The sequence below is a fragment of the Corythoichthys intestinalis genome, chromosome 12 (genome assembly GCF_030265065.1).
Source record: "Corythoichthys intestinalis isolate RoL2023-P3 chromosome 12, ASM3026506v1, whole genome shotgun sequence".
In the NCBI taxonomy this organism is placed as follows: Eukaryota; Metazoa; Chordata; class Actinopteri; order Syngnathiformes; family Syngnathidae; genus Corythoichthys; species Corythoichthys intestinalis.
The window spans coordinates 23,337,942-23,356,611 of NC_080406.1; the positions used below are offsets into that span (position 1 = coordinate 23,337,942).

The following is an 18,670-nucleotide window of genomic DNA, read 5'->3' on the forward strand; positions in this document are numbered from 1 at the left end:
CACTTTTTTCCCCAAAATCAACTTGTAAAATCATGGTGCGCATTATAAACGGGTACATGGATGGAGACAGAAATATATATATATTACATATATATATATATATATATATATATATATATATATATATAAACCGATTTTTTTTTTTTATTGACACGGCCACGTTGTGTTGAAGAAACATATGCGGCAACCCGTTGCCGACCATTACGGTACGTGACTTCACCATTTTGTTTCGGTTATACTTCGCTCTAATCGGCTGAACTATTTCGTCTGTGTTGAATTCTGCTTTTTTCACTCTTCATAAAGCACAGAATTTAGTTTCTTGAACTCATTTGAGTCAACGTTTATTGCAGCTCCGCAACTCGGACCATGACAAACGTAAGCACACAGACTTCCTGTGTCCGTCAACTATATCTGTCCCTCGGGAAACTCAAAACCAAATAACAATAGTTCCTAGTGTTACTATCGTGTTGACAGCGATGAGCTCTCACGGATTTCCGACTTACGCTCTCATTTTCATTTTACCGTAACAATCCATGGAAGAAACATTTATTCATCATGATGAAACGAGCAAGTTATACAGCAGCCTTTAAAAGAAAAGTCACATCTGTTTTGTTTTCTACTAGATTCTGGTAAATTGGAGAAGTTGTCAAATCATATTATTACCGTAAATATTGTCAGTTTATAGTAATGTTTTGAACTACCAATGTGCTATGCTTGTGCTGTGTTTCACCAGTCAGTAAAATGACATTTCTGTATCTGTACACGAGCTCTGTTTTCTTGTATTCTTCTATTTATTGGTGCTAAAATTAGGGTACGTGTTATAAACGGGTACAATAATTTTCCCTAAATTTTACAAGTAAATTTGGGGTGCGCATTATATACGGGTGCGCATTATATTAGGGAAATTACGGTATTAACAATATCAAAAAAGGCCAAACAATGTTACCTTTTGGCCATCTTTTGCCTTGCCTTCTTTGTGGGTCATTATGAAAAAACAAACAAAAAAACACAGACTTTTTTCATGTTTGAACAACATATGGCTTTCATAATAATAATCTCTCTTTTTAGTGCACACCTGCTTTAGTCCAAACCTGCTTAGATACAGCATTCTAAATACTCTATGACTTTGTTTTTACAGCAAAAGCAAAAATGAGCCCAAATTTAAGACTTATAAGGACTAATCCGAGCAAAATGGCTGGAAGTACCCCATCCGCCATTGCTGAAGTGTGCCGCCTGCATCACACAGTCAACAGCAGCTAATGTTACATTGATTGACGCTGGGCTGTTATATAGGTGTGTAAACAAATAAACAACCCAGTAATGGCGGCCAACCATTAGAGGGCGACGTACACAAATCTCTCCTCGGATTAGTCTAACATTTTTGTTACTTCAGCAGATTGCAAGGCAATAATACTGCTGCGCGCTGCCAAGTACTAGACGTGAGTAGAAGTACAGCCACTGAATTGTTTATTTCCACCAAACACACTCGTAAGGATTGATAGAGACGAATTTTTAATCAATACGAGAATTGCGTGACGTAATATCGCAATATATCTCAAACAATGTTTTTAACACCCCTAATATATAGCTTATACTGTATAATAGAATAACTTATATTCACTGTTTTGGTGATCTTTGTTAATTTTGATTTTGCACCACCTGTTGGCCAGTGTTACAAAAGGAAGTAGCAGAAGAAAAATTGAGCCTCTAATACAGACATTCATTACCTTTCATAATCCACCTACTTTGACAAAAAAGGATATCAGCCTCAAATATCATTTTACAAAACCGGCTTCAGACATCGGCATTTGGCTGAATTTTTTTTTTTTTTTTTTTATAGGACATTGGCCTTTTGAAATCCCATGTCAGCCGACCTCTATTATAAATTAATACTAATTTTTCATGTCTGTAGACACCTTGGCTGTGGAACACTAAAGAATGCTGGTACAACTATCCTTACCAGGTATGATTTTATTTTACTTTTATACCACAACACATTTGACATCAAATCTGTTTGACATTGTGCCTTTGTGTGTTCTTGCAGCCACTGACAGTGGATATCCATTATTACTATATACTGGAGCTGTCTTTCTACTTGTCCTTGCTCTTTTCTCAATTCACTGATATTAGGAGGAAGGTAAGAGCACATTGTTGCATGGGTTATACTGTTTCATATTGTTCTACTGGTTCAATAGTTTTTCTTTTTAAATGGCTAAATATGTCAGTTTTCCTTTTATTGAGTATTTTTATGTTTCTACCTGTTTTATAATGTTTTTTTTTAGGTAATAGTAATGCATATTTTAAAACTAAATCACTTCCATTGACTGCTTTAATGAGTTTAAATGAGGATTAAAAGGCCACAAGTCGAGATCAGATTAAAATACAAAAAAAAACCTTAATTGATTTAAATTAGGGGTGTCAAACGATTAAAATTTTTAATCGAGTTAATTACAGCTTAAAAATTAATTAATCGTAATGAATCGCAATTAATCGCAATTCAAACCATCTATAAAATATGCCATATTTTCCTCTAAATTATTGTTGGAATGGAAAGATGAGACACAAGATGGATATATACATTGAACATACGGTACATAAGTACTGTATTTGTTTATTATAACAATAAATCAACAAGATGGCATTACCATTATTAACATTCTGTTAAAGCGATCCATGGATAGCAAGACTTGTAGTTCTTAAAAGATAAATGTTAGTACAAGTTATAGAAATTTTATATTAAAACCCCTCTTAATGTTTTCATTTCAATAAATGTTTTCATTTCAATAAAATTTGTAAAATTTTTAGTCAAAAAATAAACTAGTAGCTTGCCATTGTTGATGTCAATAATTACACAATGCTCATGGTGCTTAAACCCATAAAATCAGTCGCACCAAAGGGCCAGCAGAGGGAGACAAAAAACACAAGTAACAAGTGAATAGCCCGCCATTGTTGATGCCAATAATCACTTACACAATGCTCATGGGCGGGGCATGTGCGTTAATTGCGTCAAATATTTTAACGTGATTAATTAAAAAAATTAATTACCGCCCGTTAACATTTAAATTAGGGCTGTCAAAATTATCGCATTAACTTTTCTGTCTTTGCTTCGACTTCCACCAAGATACTACAGGTATAACTTCATGAACAGCTGTATTAGCGTCACTGTCCAATGTAGTGCCTTGAGATAAGAGTTAAAATTCATTCCGTTATTCAAATACTGGAATCTCAAACAGTTAAAATGAATGGAAATGCCATAAATCCATTTCGCCTCCCCTAAAATCCAACTTAAATCTCCGTAATCAAATAAGAGATTATGTGATTGCATAATTGTACTTACTTAAATAGAATGAAAATAACTAAATCTTTTTGCCACTTTTTATCCAGTTCAATAGATACGGTGCTGCTCTTTCTGTTGTATCTTGGCCACCTGAAACAGTATTAAACAAACATACAGATCTAAAAAGAGGCTATCAAAACACCGCAGTTAGCTGCAGTATTATTAGGAGTTCTTCACAGAGGATAAAGAATATACCGTATGCCTCTGAGTATTAATGTACTATCTGTGTGGAATTGTTACTCCAGTTTGTATTCCAATGTCTAACACTTCGAGGTAACACGATCACACCGATGCTTTTAGCTGGTCTTATATTATTTATTTATTTTTTGTCGCATTAAACTAATATTTGCTCGAATTAAACTGATTTGTTTCAAACAAAACTATACAGTGTTTTTTTTTTAAAGCATAATCTATTAACGTAATCCCCTTGGTATTATGTTTAGTTAAACAGTAAACAGCTTGAAGCCTTTTTTGAAGACCTATTTTGTAGTTTCCAAATTACTGCTTCATGTGACGTAAGATTTCAGTGCTCGACGTTTCTCGAAAAAAGTTTAGGAGGGCACTCACATCTCAAGGCACCTCTATTTTTGTTGTTTTTGTGTATCTAAAAAAAAAAAAAAAAAAAAAAAAAAGGTTTTTGAGTTTTCATATTTTTCACTTGACTGTATCAATCGTTCAAATTTCACGAAGGTGACTCAGTATTCATTATTAGCACTGAACAATATAAATCCATTTCCAGTCATTTTTATCGTGTTTTGTCCTTTTGTTTCCAAATCATAAACATGGCCACCTACAAATTTGTTTTAATGCACTGTTACTTGCATGCCTTCCAGCCATGATTTAATTCCTGTCTCCAGTCCACCCCCCTTTGCCCTCAACTCTGTCCCCCTTGACCACAACACGCGTGTTACCACTGCGTGTACGCCCTCACTCTGTCATTTCTGTGTTGACTCTCGGCATGTTGTCTGTTTTTTGTTTCTCCTTTCAGTTTTTTCATGCACAGCACTACACTGAGGAGGCCCTCTGCATCCCCTGCCAATTCCAGTATGTTATCCCCACACTTTTCTCGCATTGCTTTCATTTTGTGTCTTTCACATCCTTCTAGCCCCTTTCATCTTCCTTGGCCGTGCTGGCTTGGTTCTGGTTGCGCTGACATTTCGGTTGCTATGGTTTGATCGATGGCTGCTCTCTTGCTCGTTACTGATTTTAAGCTTTCCAAATGCTGGACTGTTGTATTTTCATAGGCCAGTGATCACAAATGTGAAATCACAATGAGTTTTTTGTCTTCTAAAAAGAACTGCAAAATTACACTTAACTTTGGTCTTTAGTTATACATTAGTATATAGCGTAATTTAACTGTATACAAGATTTCTGTGTTTATTTTGCATATTAAATCAATATATAAGTATTCAACACCCCATATTGCTCCAAAGGAACGTCTTGTGTCCTAAAACAACAATGTTAGGTTGCTATTAATCACCATTTCAAGCACATATTGGACAGTAATAATAATGCCCTGTGAGTTTGAGTAACATGTTGATGCTAACATTGTTGGAATCTGTATCTACAGGATTTCCTGATTATGTTCCTTCACCACGTGGCAACCATCTCCCTCATCACATTCTCATACGTGAACAACATGGCCAGAGTAGGAACTCTGGTCATGTGCCTCCACGATGCGGCCGACGTTCTGATAGAGGTGAGGGTGCGTAGGGTTTGAAACGCTCGGGATGTTAGTTTTCTTCATTTGGAAAACTGGCTAGATCTGAATTAGCTTGATCAAATAATTCTTACCTTACAAAGACAATGACTAATGAGTGTTATGAACTGGGTGACAATTACGGTACCATATGGCAAACTTTTTTTCCTCACCGCAGCTGCTAAATCAGTGATTCATTGGCTTTACTTGGCCTCAATGCAAGATAATTGGACCAGCATAAAGCACGGTCCGCTATCTTAGATCTCAAGGCACCACCATCTATCAAATGGGAAGAGATATATCATATATATTAATTGTGTTTTTTCCCAGGCTGCCAAGATGGCTAACTATGCCAAATGTCAGATATTGTGCAACCTGCTGTTTGCAATGTTTGCAATCCTCTTCATAAGTTCCAGGCTAGCAGTTTATCCAGTGTGGTAAGTGTCATACTGTAAGGCTTCCAGTCTTTAGCGTGCTTTTGATGGCTTACAGTTTGCTGCAACTAGGAGTGGGAACCTCTTGGTACCTCACGATACGATACAATTTGCAATACAAAGCTCACAATAACGATAATCTGACGATATGGCGATTAGTGCTGCAACGATGAATTGCTTAACTCGAGTATTCGATTAGAAAGAAAATAAAATTAATTTTAAATTTAATTTTAATTAATTTTAATTTTGCTGCTTCGAGTATTCGTTTAAAGTGGCGTTGTAATGGTTTGTTTTGAAAGTGTTTGCATTTAGTTTTATTGATTTGGGTGGATAAACGACCCTCTATTCTACCTCATTTCACATGTCTGAATCCATCTGCTCCCTGTTAAGACCAACATAAGCTAGGTTTATGTTTGAGCTCATGTTTTTTTTTTTTGTTTTTTTTTTTTTTGCATTCGTAATTTAGTTTATAGTTATATTTAGCCATTTTCTGTGGGAATATGTGTCTGAACCATTTGTTAAGAGCATTGTAAAAAAAAAAGTTAGTATTTTAAAGCATTTAAGCTCTCGGACTTTTGCTATGTAAGTTAGCCAACTGTTCTTATGTTGTACATACATCCTCATTTATACCGTTTGAGGCTCAGCTCAGGTATTTTAATTTTTTATTTTCCTTATCCGATTACTCGATTATTCGAACTAAATGGTTCATCGATTAATCGACTACTAAAATCATCGATAGCTCCAGCCCTAATGGCGATACAACGATTATCGATACATTGGTAAGGAAATCATTCTTGGATATTTTATAAACAACTAATAAACAGAAAAAACAAGCTTCTGCTGTGAATTGGAATGAGTTTATCACTAGTAGACATCCAATCCATTTGAACTTCACTTACTTCCTGTTGATTTTGGGGTATTTTATGGGTCACTTCCTGTTCTGTAACGCAAAATAAACATGAAGTGACCTGGGAATCACCCAAATAAAAAGGAAGTGACTCAAACTCAACAGGAAATGACATGAAAATGCCCTTAAATGAACATCAAGTGACCTGTGAATCCCCTGAAAATCGGACAGAATGACTGTGAATGCTCTGGTTTCGAATGAACGAATGTTCCCAGTCTAAATGGATTGGGTGTGTAGAACCGTCAATTAGGTTTGTTCTGATCATGTTTTTTTTGCTCCCGATCCGATCCCGATCGTTTTAGTTTGAGTATCTGCCAATCCCGATATTTCCCGATCTGATTGCTTTTTTTTTGCTCCTGATTCAATTCCAATCATTCCCGATAATTTTTCCCATCATATACATTTTGGCAATGCATTAAGAAAAAAATGAATAAAACTCGGACGAATATATACATTCAACATACAGTACATAAGTACTGTATTTGTTTATTATGACAATAAATCCTCAAGATGGCATTTACATGATTAACATTCTTTCTGTGAGAGGGATCCACGGATAGAAAGACTTGTAATTCTTAAAGGATAAATGTGACTTTGTATATTGTAACTAACTCTTGCCATCTAGTTTATTTGTTGAGCTTTCAGTAAATGATGCTGTAGCCATTTAACTGTTCTGCCCAAATGCATGATGGGAAGTGCAACCATGACTGTGCGTAGTTGCACCAATTGATCTATCTTCTCTGTGTTGGGAAATAACATAGGGTGTAAAGATCAACTACTACCTTTCTTCCCCACATTGCTTTCCCACGATATTCCTAATTGTTGAAAGAGGGATTTTAAGGCTCTAGCCAACTAAAAAAAGGCTCCAAAGTCTGCCAAAATTCACCCTACGCATTTTACGCTGCCTTTTAGCTCTATATATAGGTAAATTGGCGCCATTATAGATTGAACGCGACAAAAAAATTAATTACCGCTGTTAACGCGATAAATTTGATAGCCCTACTTTAACCCAAAACTAAAGACTCTGGATGAGTGTAAGACATTTTCTCTGTAACGTTAAATACAATTAGAAAACGATTTTATTAAAGAATATATATATATATATATATATATGTATATATATATATATATATTAAAAAAAGGCATGTCCGATATTTTTTTTGCCGATTCCGATACTTTGAAAATGACGTGGTCGGACCTGATCGATCGCCATCCCGATCGATCGGGACATCTTTACCGTCAATGCATCCTTAGAGTTAACTATGGTGGAAAATTTTGGTAGCAACTTGTTGGTTCCTTTTTATTTATTTTTTTTAGACATTGATACTTTTTTGAAACGATATCTCGATTCTTCGCAGGCGCATATCGATAACCTTTTGGGATACAAAGTATCACGATATATCACCATTTCGATATTTTGTCACACCCCTAGCTGCAACATTCACAAAAGATGGCGCAAGCAATTTTTTTCCACTTTCCACAGCAAGACAACACGAGGCAAATGCTCCTTTGTATAATTTAATTCTGCCCAGAACACAGACTTAATTTTTGTTTTTATACAAGTAAGGTCAGTTTAGCTAATAATTGAAGTGAAGGTTTTTTAACCCCCTGAAGATTTCTTGTCTTCTTCTCTACACTTGAGACACATATCTGTGAATTTTGTTGCTAAGGAATAGTTACTATGGATACAGGGGTTTTCGCTTGTTAGAGAGTAAGAACTCCATAAATAAAAAAGATAATCATTATGGTTCATGGCTTGAGATACAAATTGGGGGGGTAAATGTTTCACACTGTCAGAGTGAATTGAAAGGATTTTTGTCCTTATTCATTTTAAGAGGTGTTTTCTTTTTGGATCTTTGTTTTATCCTGACATTTAGTTGTGAATGTCACATTGTCATTTAGGTGATATTCTTGTTTTTCGCAAGGGAAACATTATTTAGTGTCTGTCTGACATCAGCTACGCATTCACCTGATGTAGTTACACCAACAATGTCTGTTTGATTTTGACTTAAACGATAGTTCATCAAATCATTCATTCGTCTTCACATTGCTCCCCTTAAAATTTTAACATTTTACCACACACTGTGACATGGTTTTTCACCACGCCCGTTGTAAAAGTTTCCATAACTGTAAAGCAGTTGCCATGGCATCACAATGTTCAGTTCGATTTTAATACTTGCTATAAATGGCTCAAGTGATTTACCGTATTGGCCCGAATATAAGACGGCCCTGATTATAAGACGACCCCCTCTTTTTCAAGACTGAAGTTTGAAAAAAGACTTTTTGAACACCAAATTATTTTTTATACGGGAAATAATTACAGTACATCTGAAACAAATGATTATAACAATATATTTGATAGAAAAAGCATGTTATTTTGCCTCATTCAAATCTTAATATCTGAACTTTTAAATATGTAAACTAAAGTGTAATCACATTTGTAAATGAATGGCTTCTGGTTTTTGAAATGTAAATAAACCAATCTATTGTGATAAAACTGCAATAACTGCATTAACCATCAAAGTGAAGTCTAACTGTAACTGTAGTCTTGAAACATATCTGAAGAAAAACATTGCAATAAAATAATGAAAACTGGTAAAACTTGAGAGTAGCTGAGATCTGTCATGAAAGAACATCGCTTCAATGATATCTGGCGCCATCTAGCGTCATAAATGGGTATAATGTCTAGACCGCGAATATAAGATGACCCCCACTTTTTCAGTCTTATTTCAATGCAAAAAACACCATCTTATATTTGGGCCAATACGGTATATTACAGATTAATGTCTCTCAAACAATTTAACAGATCTTTGCTGCTCACTATGTTCGCCAACTTCCCCTTTCTTTGTTAGGATTTTAAATACCACCTTGTTTGAGAGTTGGGACATTGTTGGGCCTTACCCATCCTGGTGGGTCTTCAACCTGCTTCTAATCTTGCTGCAGCTTCTTCACTCCTACTGGTCCTACCTCATAGTAAAAACAGCATACCAAGCCATCTCCAAAGGAAAGGTAAAAGTTACAATAACAATAATTATTGCTAAGCAGCTTTTGTACTGCGCAGGTTATTGCATGGTTGGGTCAGTAAATATTGACTATAGCGATCTCTGACTTCCTTTTTTTTTTGTACTTTCTCCGCTAACCTGCAACCGACAAGGTGGGAAAATGGAATCCTTTACATGTAAGTAGCTGTGTCATAGTTTGTTCACCCGTGTTATATCAGTTTTTAGGTTTTAAAGGAAATGTTGAGAATTTTTTACATCAGGCTTAATCTTGGAGTTAGCGAGGGTTTAATTAGTCTGTAGAGCTGATTTCTACAAATTCATTGTAGTTTGCTAGTAATTTGTTGGTTTCAGGGCTCCGGAGTGGCTAAACTAGCTTGAGTCAATTGGGCTGACTTTGCATGCCAATAAAAAACAACATATGCACACATGAAAATCATCAATGACCCATGCAATCAATAGTGCATACCTGTCAACCTGAGGCTGTTGGCAATCTTACAAATAGTTACGTATGCCCTTACAAATTGTTGACTAATCTTACAACGTTCTATATAGCGTGCAATATGATACAAATAAAACTCAATTTTTAAAATAATATGAATTTGTTGGTAATATTGTAACATGTAACGTGATGGAATAAAAGAAAAATCTATACCCTCAGCTACATCATGATTAATTACATTTAACAGTGACTTTTGTTATAATTGTATGTAGCACTTTTGGCAATTTCTACATGTCTTGATGGCTGAACTTCATGGCACTTCAGCTCGCGATTCAGTTTGACTTGAAGGTAGTTCCTTCGTGTGTCCAATTATAAATTAAAAAGGTCAATTGATAAAATTAACTTACCGATGCAATCTTTGAGTAGGGAACATTTCTTTTGCTAATTCTGAGAAGTGATCAGCAACAGTTGCAGGCAAATTGTGTTCGGCAACAAATTTGCAGAATGAAATCTCGTCATTTCGTCACTTTTCATTCTGCAGACTTCATCTTTACGACCAGTGTTGTTAATCTCACTTTTAAAAAGTAATTAATTCGTTACAAATTACTTCTCCCAAAAAGTAATTGAGTTACTAACTCGGTTACCTGAAGGTAAGAGTAATTAGTTACTTGGCAAAGTAACTGGTGTTACCTTTCATGTTTTTTTTTTGTTTTTTTTTTTCATTTAAAAAAAAAAAAAATCTTTGGGCACCTAACGATTCGATTACAATTACGATTCAGAGGCTCCGATTCGATTATAAAACGATTATTGATGCACCCCCCTCCTTTTTATTTATTTATTTATTTATTTTTTTTAATGTTTTGTACATTGGTTCCAAAATTGTTCAAAAATCCTCTCAGGCTAAACCAAACTACTATTTCAGTATCAAGTTAACATATAACAGTAAACAAATATACAAAAATAACAGTAAATAAAAAAAAACTCCAGTCCCCATTCTGTATCAGCAGCTTTAAACTACATTCAATTAATTTAATGTTGTGAATCAACCGTTACAGTTACAGTTGTTAAAATTGCTCCCGTTATTCCATAATTTCCCTTCTGTCTACTTTTGTCAAAGTTTTAAAACTATTTCATCATTTAAAGATAGATTCAAGACAAGATTCTGCCGATTTAGGAGCATTTTAGATAAAAAGTTAATTAGGTTCGCTACAACAGAGCCTTCTAGAGAGGTCTACAGCTTTAAGATGGCGGCTGTTTACTTACGCCGGAAAGTCTGTCACTTTGCATCTCTGTTCAATAATAAATGTTGTAACACCAACGTCATCTGTCATTTTGCATCTAGATCTACATACTGTATATATGATATCTACTGTAGCCGTATGTTTGTAGCAACTAGCAACTGGGCGTTGTTTGCCGCGGCTGTCAGTTGCAGTCAGGTATGATTGTAATTTTTTTTATGTAGCGGCATGAGTTGAACATGATATTTACTCTCGGTCCGTTCCTCGTTGCGTCCCAAAGACCGCGCTGACTGTGTTTTACTTCCGCTTTACCTGGTATGATTCAATAATCGGAATTTGAATATTTGTGAATCGTTCTCGAATCTTCCACGGCCGAATTGCGAATAATCTAAGAATCGGAAATTTCACACGCCTCTTAGTATTTTAGATAAAAAGTTACTTAAGTTCGCTTGGAAGGTTCACTATTAACGCCGCCATATGACATTTCGCATGTACTGTAGTTCTATAAGCATTTGATATCTAGGCGTAGATTGTAGGCAGGAAATATTGGAGCCACCTAGCGTGACCACACTCTCAGTGTCTCTGACTTTTCTCGCGTTTTTCAACCAACGTAGTAACGCACTGTAACGCACATTGTCTCGTTGCCGAAACGGTGACAAAATCCGAACGGAGGAAAAAAAAAACGTAATGTAAGAAAAACAAACAGATTTTGAACGTACGGCGTACACATTTAAAAATCAGTGCTCACTTGTACAAATTACGCCGAAACCGTACAACTTCACATGTATGATACTGTGGACTATGATTTCAGGATAAAGTTATTAAAATTTACCATTACATGTGAATAACTGCAGTTTGAACTAAGCCTATTGCGATATGCAATAATTCCATTAATCGCACGGTGAATAAAAATGAAGACTGTACTTTTCCCGAAGCGATTTATCGCCTTGTGTGCATGTACATGCGCGCATGCAGCAGATGTGCAGCAGGCGTGCTGTTAAAAGTTCGGCTTTCTTTTTACCAACTACGCAATGTGCTGTGACGAGGACTCACTTAGTTTATTCTTCTGGGTATGTTCATTTTATACATTTGAGTTTGAGTGACCATCATCCAATGGAGGGAGGCGGGGCCGAGTGCACTGTCGGCGCACCGCAATGAGAGAGTGAGGAAATGGACGGAAAATCCTGATTTCCAAGCCAAACACCACAGCCCTGGTGTGGGAATATTTTGATTTGATGAGTTCAACCAAATGAAAATGTCGAGGAAACCAAAAAGGATGAACCAATCTGCAAAATGTGTTTGGAGGTTGTTTCAACAAAGAAGGCCAACACAACAAATCTACATGCTCATTTGAAACACTATCACCCTCTTTAGTTTTCAGCACTTGGTAAGAAAACTGCATCACAACAACCGGAGCGTTCCTCGTCACATCAATCGTCAATCAGAGGCGTTCGCTTGATGTGAGAAACACAAACGAGACCGCGCAGAATGGCGTTACCTCATGGAAAGTGTAGTCCGCAACATTGCTGAAGAAATGAGCCTGTTTTACCTCTGTTTAATGTTGTTTGATGATACTTACTGAAGCCAAATCTTTGTTACTTAATTACTCTATTTTTCCTCTATTTTTCTCTGTTGTTGTTGAAGTGCAATTGTTTGTGTTACTACAACTTTATACAACTACATTTTATTTATTCTGTGTTTCTTTTTGGTATTAATATTGTCGTCTTTTACTTAAAACAGGCATGGTCTATTGTTTTTAGTTGTGATTTCTTAAGTCTCTTTGAATTTAAGAGTAAACATTTATTGTGTTTAAATGGGTGTACTTGATTTATTAATATATACTGTATTCTCTCTGTGTTATTGTAAATTGGTAAAAAAAAAGAAATGTGTGTGTGTGGGGGGGTGCGTAATAATATCGCATATTGCAATAATTTATCGCCCACCAAAATTTGTTATCGCGACAGACCTAGTATGAACAGCAACATTTGTAATCCAGCAGCTCTGCAGATGAGCAGAGCGGAGTGGTATCATATTGGTTTTGTTCACCGCTGATTTTTTTTATGTCATAGCAGCTATTAATTAGGGCCCGAGCACTAGGCGTGCGAAGGCCCTATTGTTTTGCAAAGGATTATTATTATTTATTTATTTTATTTTATTTTTTTCAGGGCAAATGAAAACGGCCAATTTGGAGGCCTGAACATGCGCGAAAAGTCACCAAAATTTGCACATACGTGCAGAAAATTGTAAATTTCGATAATTTAACAACGTTGCAAAAAAATGTAACAAAATGGCTCAGTGGCGCCCCCTTGAAATTTTAAAATTGGCCTATAACATTAGGGTTTGTCAGCGTAGAGCAATGAAATTTGGGGAGTCTATACCTTGTCTAAAACCGCTTCAAAAAAGCATTGGCACCCATATTCCAAACCCAACAGGAAATTGGTTATTTTGGATCGAATATGAAATTTTTATCGATTTACAGGGTGCACATTTGAGACCTTTTCGCCGAGGGAGTTAGTTGGATCATCTTCAAAATTGGTGAGACTGTTCAGGAGACATATGAGATCTTAAGTTTTTAAAATGGTGTGTTTTCATTCACGGGTCTGACCTGGGCGTGGTGCCAAAGTCGGCCATTTTTTCGGCAAAACACCGAATTCAGTAAATGGCTAATAATTCCTTGACACAACTTTCAATCTTTTTCATATCTGCCATGTATATGCGGTATCCCAGCCTGAACACAAGTGCATTGAAATATTACCCATTAGGCCTAGCGCCCCCTAGTGAGAACAGGAAATGCCTTTTTTTACGAGACAGGTTCCTCCTCCAAGGGAAAAAAATCTGTTGACCTCAAACCTGCATCAGGGGAGCCTTAAGACCTGTGTTCAGGTGCCTGATGAAAAATATTGAGGTTTCGTTGAAGCGGAGGGGTCCAAACATGAAAGTGAAAATGATCGTCAACAATTTGTCTTGCAAAATACTTTGAACAGTCATAACTCAGCAGATATACAACATATCTGCGCCAAACTTCCCATGCTTGTTGAGAGTCATACCCTGAAGGGTCCTGTAGGGGTCATTTGCATCAACTCTACAGTGCCAACTAGTGGCGACAGAAAGGAGTTTTAAAAAAGGCCTTTCCTATTGGGTTTTTTCAACGTAGAGCAATGAAATTTGGGGAGTAGATACCTTATGCCTAACTGCTCAAAAAGCTTCTTGCACCCATATTACAAATCCAACAGAAAATCGGGTATTTTGGATCGAATGTGAAATTTCTGTCCATTTCTAGTACAGTTTACATTTGGAGGCCTGGACATGCACGAAAACTCACCAAATTTTGCACATACATGCGGCTTTGTGTGGATTTCGAAAATCTTGCAACGTTACAAAAAAATGTAACAAAATGGCTCAGTGGCGCCCCCTTGAATTTTTCAAAAAGGCGTTTCCTATTAGGTTTTTTTAACGTAGAGCAATGAAATTTGGGGAGTCGATACCTTGTGCAAAACTGCTCCAAAAAGTCTCTTGCACCCATATTCCAAACCCAACAGGAAATCGGGTATTTTGGATCGAATGTGAAATTTTTATCAATTAACAGGGTGCACATTTGAGACCTTGTCACAGAGGGAATCAGTTGGATCATCTTCAAAATTGGTTAGACAATTCAGGAGACATATGAAATCTAAACTTTTCAAAATGGTGCGTTTTCATTCATGGGTCTGACCTGGGCGTGGTGCCAAAGTCGGCCATTTTTTCGGCAAAATGACAAATTCAGTAAAGGACTAATAGCTCCTTGAAACAACGTTCAATCTTTTTCATATCTGGCATGTATGTGCGGCATCCCACCCTTAACACGAGTGCATTGAAATATTACTCATTAGGCCTAGCGCCCCCTAGTGGGAACAGGAAATGCCTTTTTTACGAAACAGGCTCCTCCTCCAAGGAAAAAAAATCTATTCACCTCAAACCTGCATCAGGGGAGCCTTAAGACATGTGTTCAGGTGCCTGATGAAAAATACTGAGGTTTGGTTGAAGCAGAAGGGTCCAACAGGAGAAGTAAAAATGACTAAAGCCATTTCGTCTCACCACAAGTTTTGAACAGTCATAACTTCTACAACATATCTGCGCCAAACATCTCGTGCTTGTTGAGTCATAGTCTGAAGGGTCCTGTAGGGGTCATTTGCATCAACCCTACAGCGCCAACTAGTGGCAATAGAAAGTCACTCATTTTTTAAAAATATATGTCCAGTTCTTTTCAGGTTGGTCATTGTAGTTTCAAGACCTTTTAAAATACTTATTTTACGGCCCATGTCTCTGTCTGTTGCTGTGATGACCCTTTATTCGCTCCTTTTTTGTAGTCCTCTGTCCAATAGGGGTTTTTATCTCTTAGGTGTGTGAATGTAAAGAGGCAACTTTTGCGCATGTTAGGTTCTAATGAGATGATTAGAGAGGACGATCTGCCACCACGCTGACCTGCACACTGTCCGAGTTGCATGACGTCCGAGTTGCGCTAGATTGCGAGGGCCCGTTCAGTCCTGCTTGCAGGCCTAGTTTATATTGTTCCTCGTTTTTCATAGGGAATTTTTGAAAACTGCTTTGCCCATTTTTTTTGTCTGTTTCCACAGCCTCGAAATGTACATTTTGCCATGTTGCCAGCCATCATTTAACTCAGCAGACTGATGTTGCATACGAGGAGGTGGGAAGTCAGAGTTGCCAACCTCTGATCTGGACAAATATCATTGGAACACCTCCATTATTTGATCGCTTATGAAAGGGCAGGTTTGCTAAAGGTCAGAACGTCTTTTGATGGCCAAAATAAAAAAAAACTTGTCTCGATGAGCCATCTTTGCTGTTTACATTCGCGTGGAACGCTTTGAGGTCGCAACTGGTACCATCTGAGCGGGTCAAGTCCAACTTCCCACCTTCCCCGAATGCATCGTGAGCAGGAGTGGCCTAAGCACTCCTCTCTATTGTGGTCGTATTACGCATCTAAAAAAATAGTCCTGCAGAATGAAATGAATTACGGCAGTTTGGTGTGACATTGTTTTGGCCGCATGGGTGTATTTTGAATCTATTTGACTATGCTGGATCTGTATCGTTTTTTTATTGGCATGCTTAGAAAGAACCATTAACTCGTGCTAGCTTAGCCACTCCGGTGCCCTGCAACTAACAAGAAACTCACAAACTGTACGAAATTTTTCGAAATCAAAACCCCGCTAACTCCAAGATTAAGTCAAATGTAAAAAATTCTGAACTTCAGCTTTAAGCTTTCCCGCCATCTCTGCTGCTGACGTTTGATTTTGTAGTGAGCAATAATATATTCACGTTGAGCATCTGAGTCAATTTATTAACCATTAATAAAATAACAAGTTATTAAATATAAATAAATACAACTCATCATTACACTGCATTTTGTTGTTGTTCGCTTATCTTTGGTTTTGCTGTTTGTTCTAAGGCAGAACATTGTAGCCAGGCTAATGAATAATTAGCATTTGAACAAATTTTGAAAAATGAAACATAAGTTATTGAACACCATTCCTAGTTTAATTTACCATCACACTAAACATGTGAATTACATGTTGGGTATGTAAACAGCATAGTTTTACCTTATTAATTGGTTGGCTTAATGTTAACACACAACGCAACAAGCAGTTGACAAGCTAACTGTTAGAATCAAAAGTTGCTTTTTAATGATCAACAGATATTTGAACACAAGACTAGAGCAATAATTTAACAAGACTTACTTACATCTTAATTTTCCCGTATGAAAAATTCTGATTATGATAGTATCTTACCGGCAATGTAGCAATACTAGTATGTTTATTCTTTTTTGTGTCTATATTACTGTTGTACTGCCTCCCAGTGGCCAATGCCAGAAGATGTAGCTTTAACATTCTCCTTTCAAAAATACACTGGCCATTTTTAATGTCGTTTGTGCAGGTTTCAAAAGACGACTGCAGCGATATTGAGTCCAGCTCGGATGAGGACAACAGCCCTCCGGCCAAACACAAACACCATAACAACACCACCAACGGGACCAACAAATCTCACGGGACCAACGGCTACCTGACAGGCGCGTCCTACCCCGATGAACACTGACATAAGCATTACAGCACCGGATCTACACAACCATCCATCCATGTGTGTACGTGTGAGTGTGGAGAAAATAACATAACTCATAGACTTCATAACCTAGTAATGATGTCTATGCATAACTTATCGGATTCTGGACGTTTTGTTTTCAGTCAATTTAAATTATCCTAATCTGCATATTTGCATCAGCATTCTAAATCTATCCTCCCCATCTGATGAATTTTTACCGCTGTAAGCATGCTTCGTCGATACACAGTCGTCTGGCATTCTGGGGGTGTGTGCGTCCTATGTTTGTATCTTTTCATGTTATTTATTTTTTTTCACGTTTACTTTCAATGCTACACCCCCAAAGATATGTCAAAACGATGAATGGTGGGGCTGTGATGTGTGGAATTGCCTTCTCTTTTTTGGGAAGACAAACATTGTCCACTTAGGCTGTATATGAGATGTCAAAAACAGTATTATGTGTGAGCACCAGATATGACTAGATGCTGTATTCCCTGTCAAAGCATTTTGTTAAGTCGTGCGGCGCATTTCTGATCGTGGTCCTTGTAAGAGGCAGTCACGAATTTGAATTACTCAATAAATAAACATGATAAGAAATATCCTAGCAAATATGTGTAGGTTGTTTTTTATGAGAAATATTTATAAAGTATTGACATAGTTTTCACCATCAGTTGACCAGACAGCTCCCACAAACATTGCGCCATGCCTTACCATTGGGTTTTCACTGTGATAAACTGCAACACAGGCTGTGTTCAAACGCCAGATTTAGGTGGAAAAAAGGACAAAATTTTTTTGTTTTTTTTTTTTAACCAAAAATGTAGACTGTTCCATGTTCATACAGTGCTGGCCAAAAGTATTGGCAGCCCTGCAATTCTACCAGAAAATGATTGTAATTACAACTGCTTCGGTATTAATATCTTTATTTATTTTGCTTGCAATGAGAAAACACATAAGAGAATGGGAGGAAAAAAATCTAATCATTATTTTACACCAAACTCGAAAAATGGGCCAGACAAAAGTATTGGCACCCTTTGAAAAATCATGTGATGCTTCTCTAATTTGTGTAATTAACAGCAAATGCTACTTACCTGGCAATACCTAATTCACACTTGCAGCCAGTTGAAATGGATTAAAGTTGACTCAACCTCTGTCCTGTGTCCTTGTGTGTACCACAATGAGCATGGAGAAAAGAAAGAATACCAAAGGACTGTCTGAGGACTTGAGAAGCACAATTGTGAGGAAGCATGGGCAATCTCAAGGCTACAAGTCCATTTTCAAAGACCTGAATGTTCCTGTGTCTACCGTGCGCACTATCATTAATAAGTGTAAAGCCCATGGCACTGTGGCTAACCTCCCTAGATGTGGACGGAAAAGAAAAAATGACGAGACATTTCAACGAAAGATTGTGCGGATGGTGGTAAAGAACCTCGACTAACATCCAAACAAGTTCAAGCTGTCCTGCAGTGCGAGGCTACAAAAGTGTCAACATCATACTATCCATCGGCGTCTGAATGAAAAGGGACTCTA

At 37.0% G+C, this 18,670-nt stretch overlaps 1 protein-coding gene across 1 annotated transcript in view; it reads left to right on the top strand.

Moving 5' to 3' along the window:
• The window catches only part of cers6 (ceramide synthase 6), a 35,407-nt gene extending 17,115 nt beyond the window's left edge, over positions 1-18,292 (top strand). The window contains exons 5-11 of the mRNA XM_057853256.1: positions 1,913-1,963; positions 2,045-2,137; positions 4,908-5,036; positions 5,367-5,473; positions 9,230-9,386; positions 9,532-9,555; positions 16,985-18,292. Of these exons, the coding sequence (XP_057709239.1) occupies positions 1,913-1,963; positions 2,045-2,137; positions 4,908-5,036; positions 5,367-5,473; positions 9,230-9,386; positions 9,532-9,555; positions 16,985-17,143 (720 nt within the window). The 3' untranslated portion in view covers positions 17,144-18,292. The remainder of the gene's footprint in view (positions 1-1,912; positions 1,964-2,044; positions 2,138-4,907; positions 5,037-5,366; positions 5,474-9,229; positions 9,387-9,531; positions 9,556-16,984) is intronic.
• The last annotated feature ends 378 nt before the right edge of the window (positions 18,293-18,670 follow it).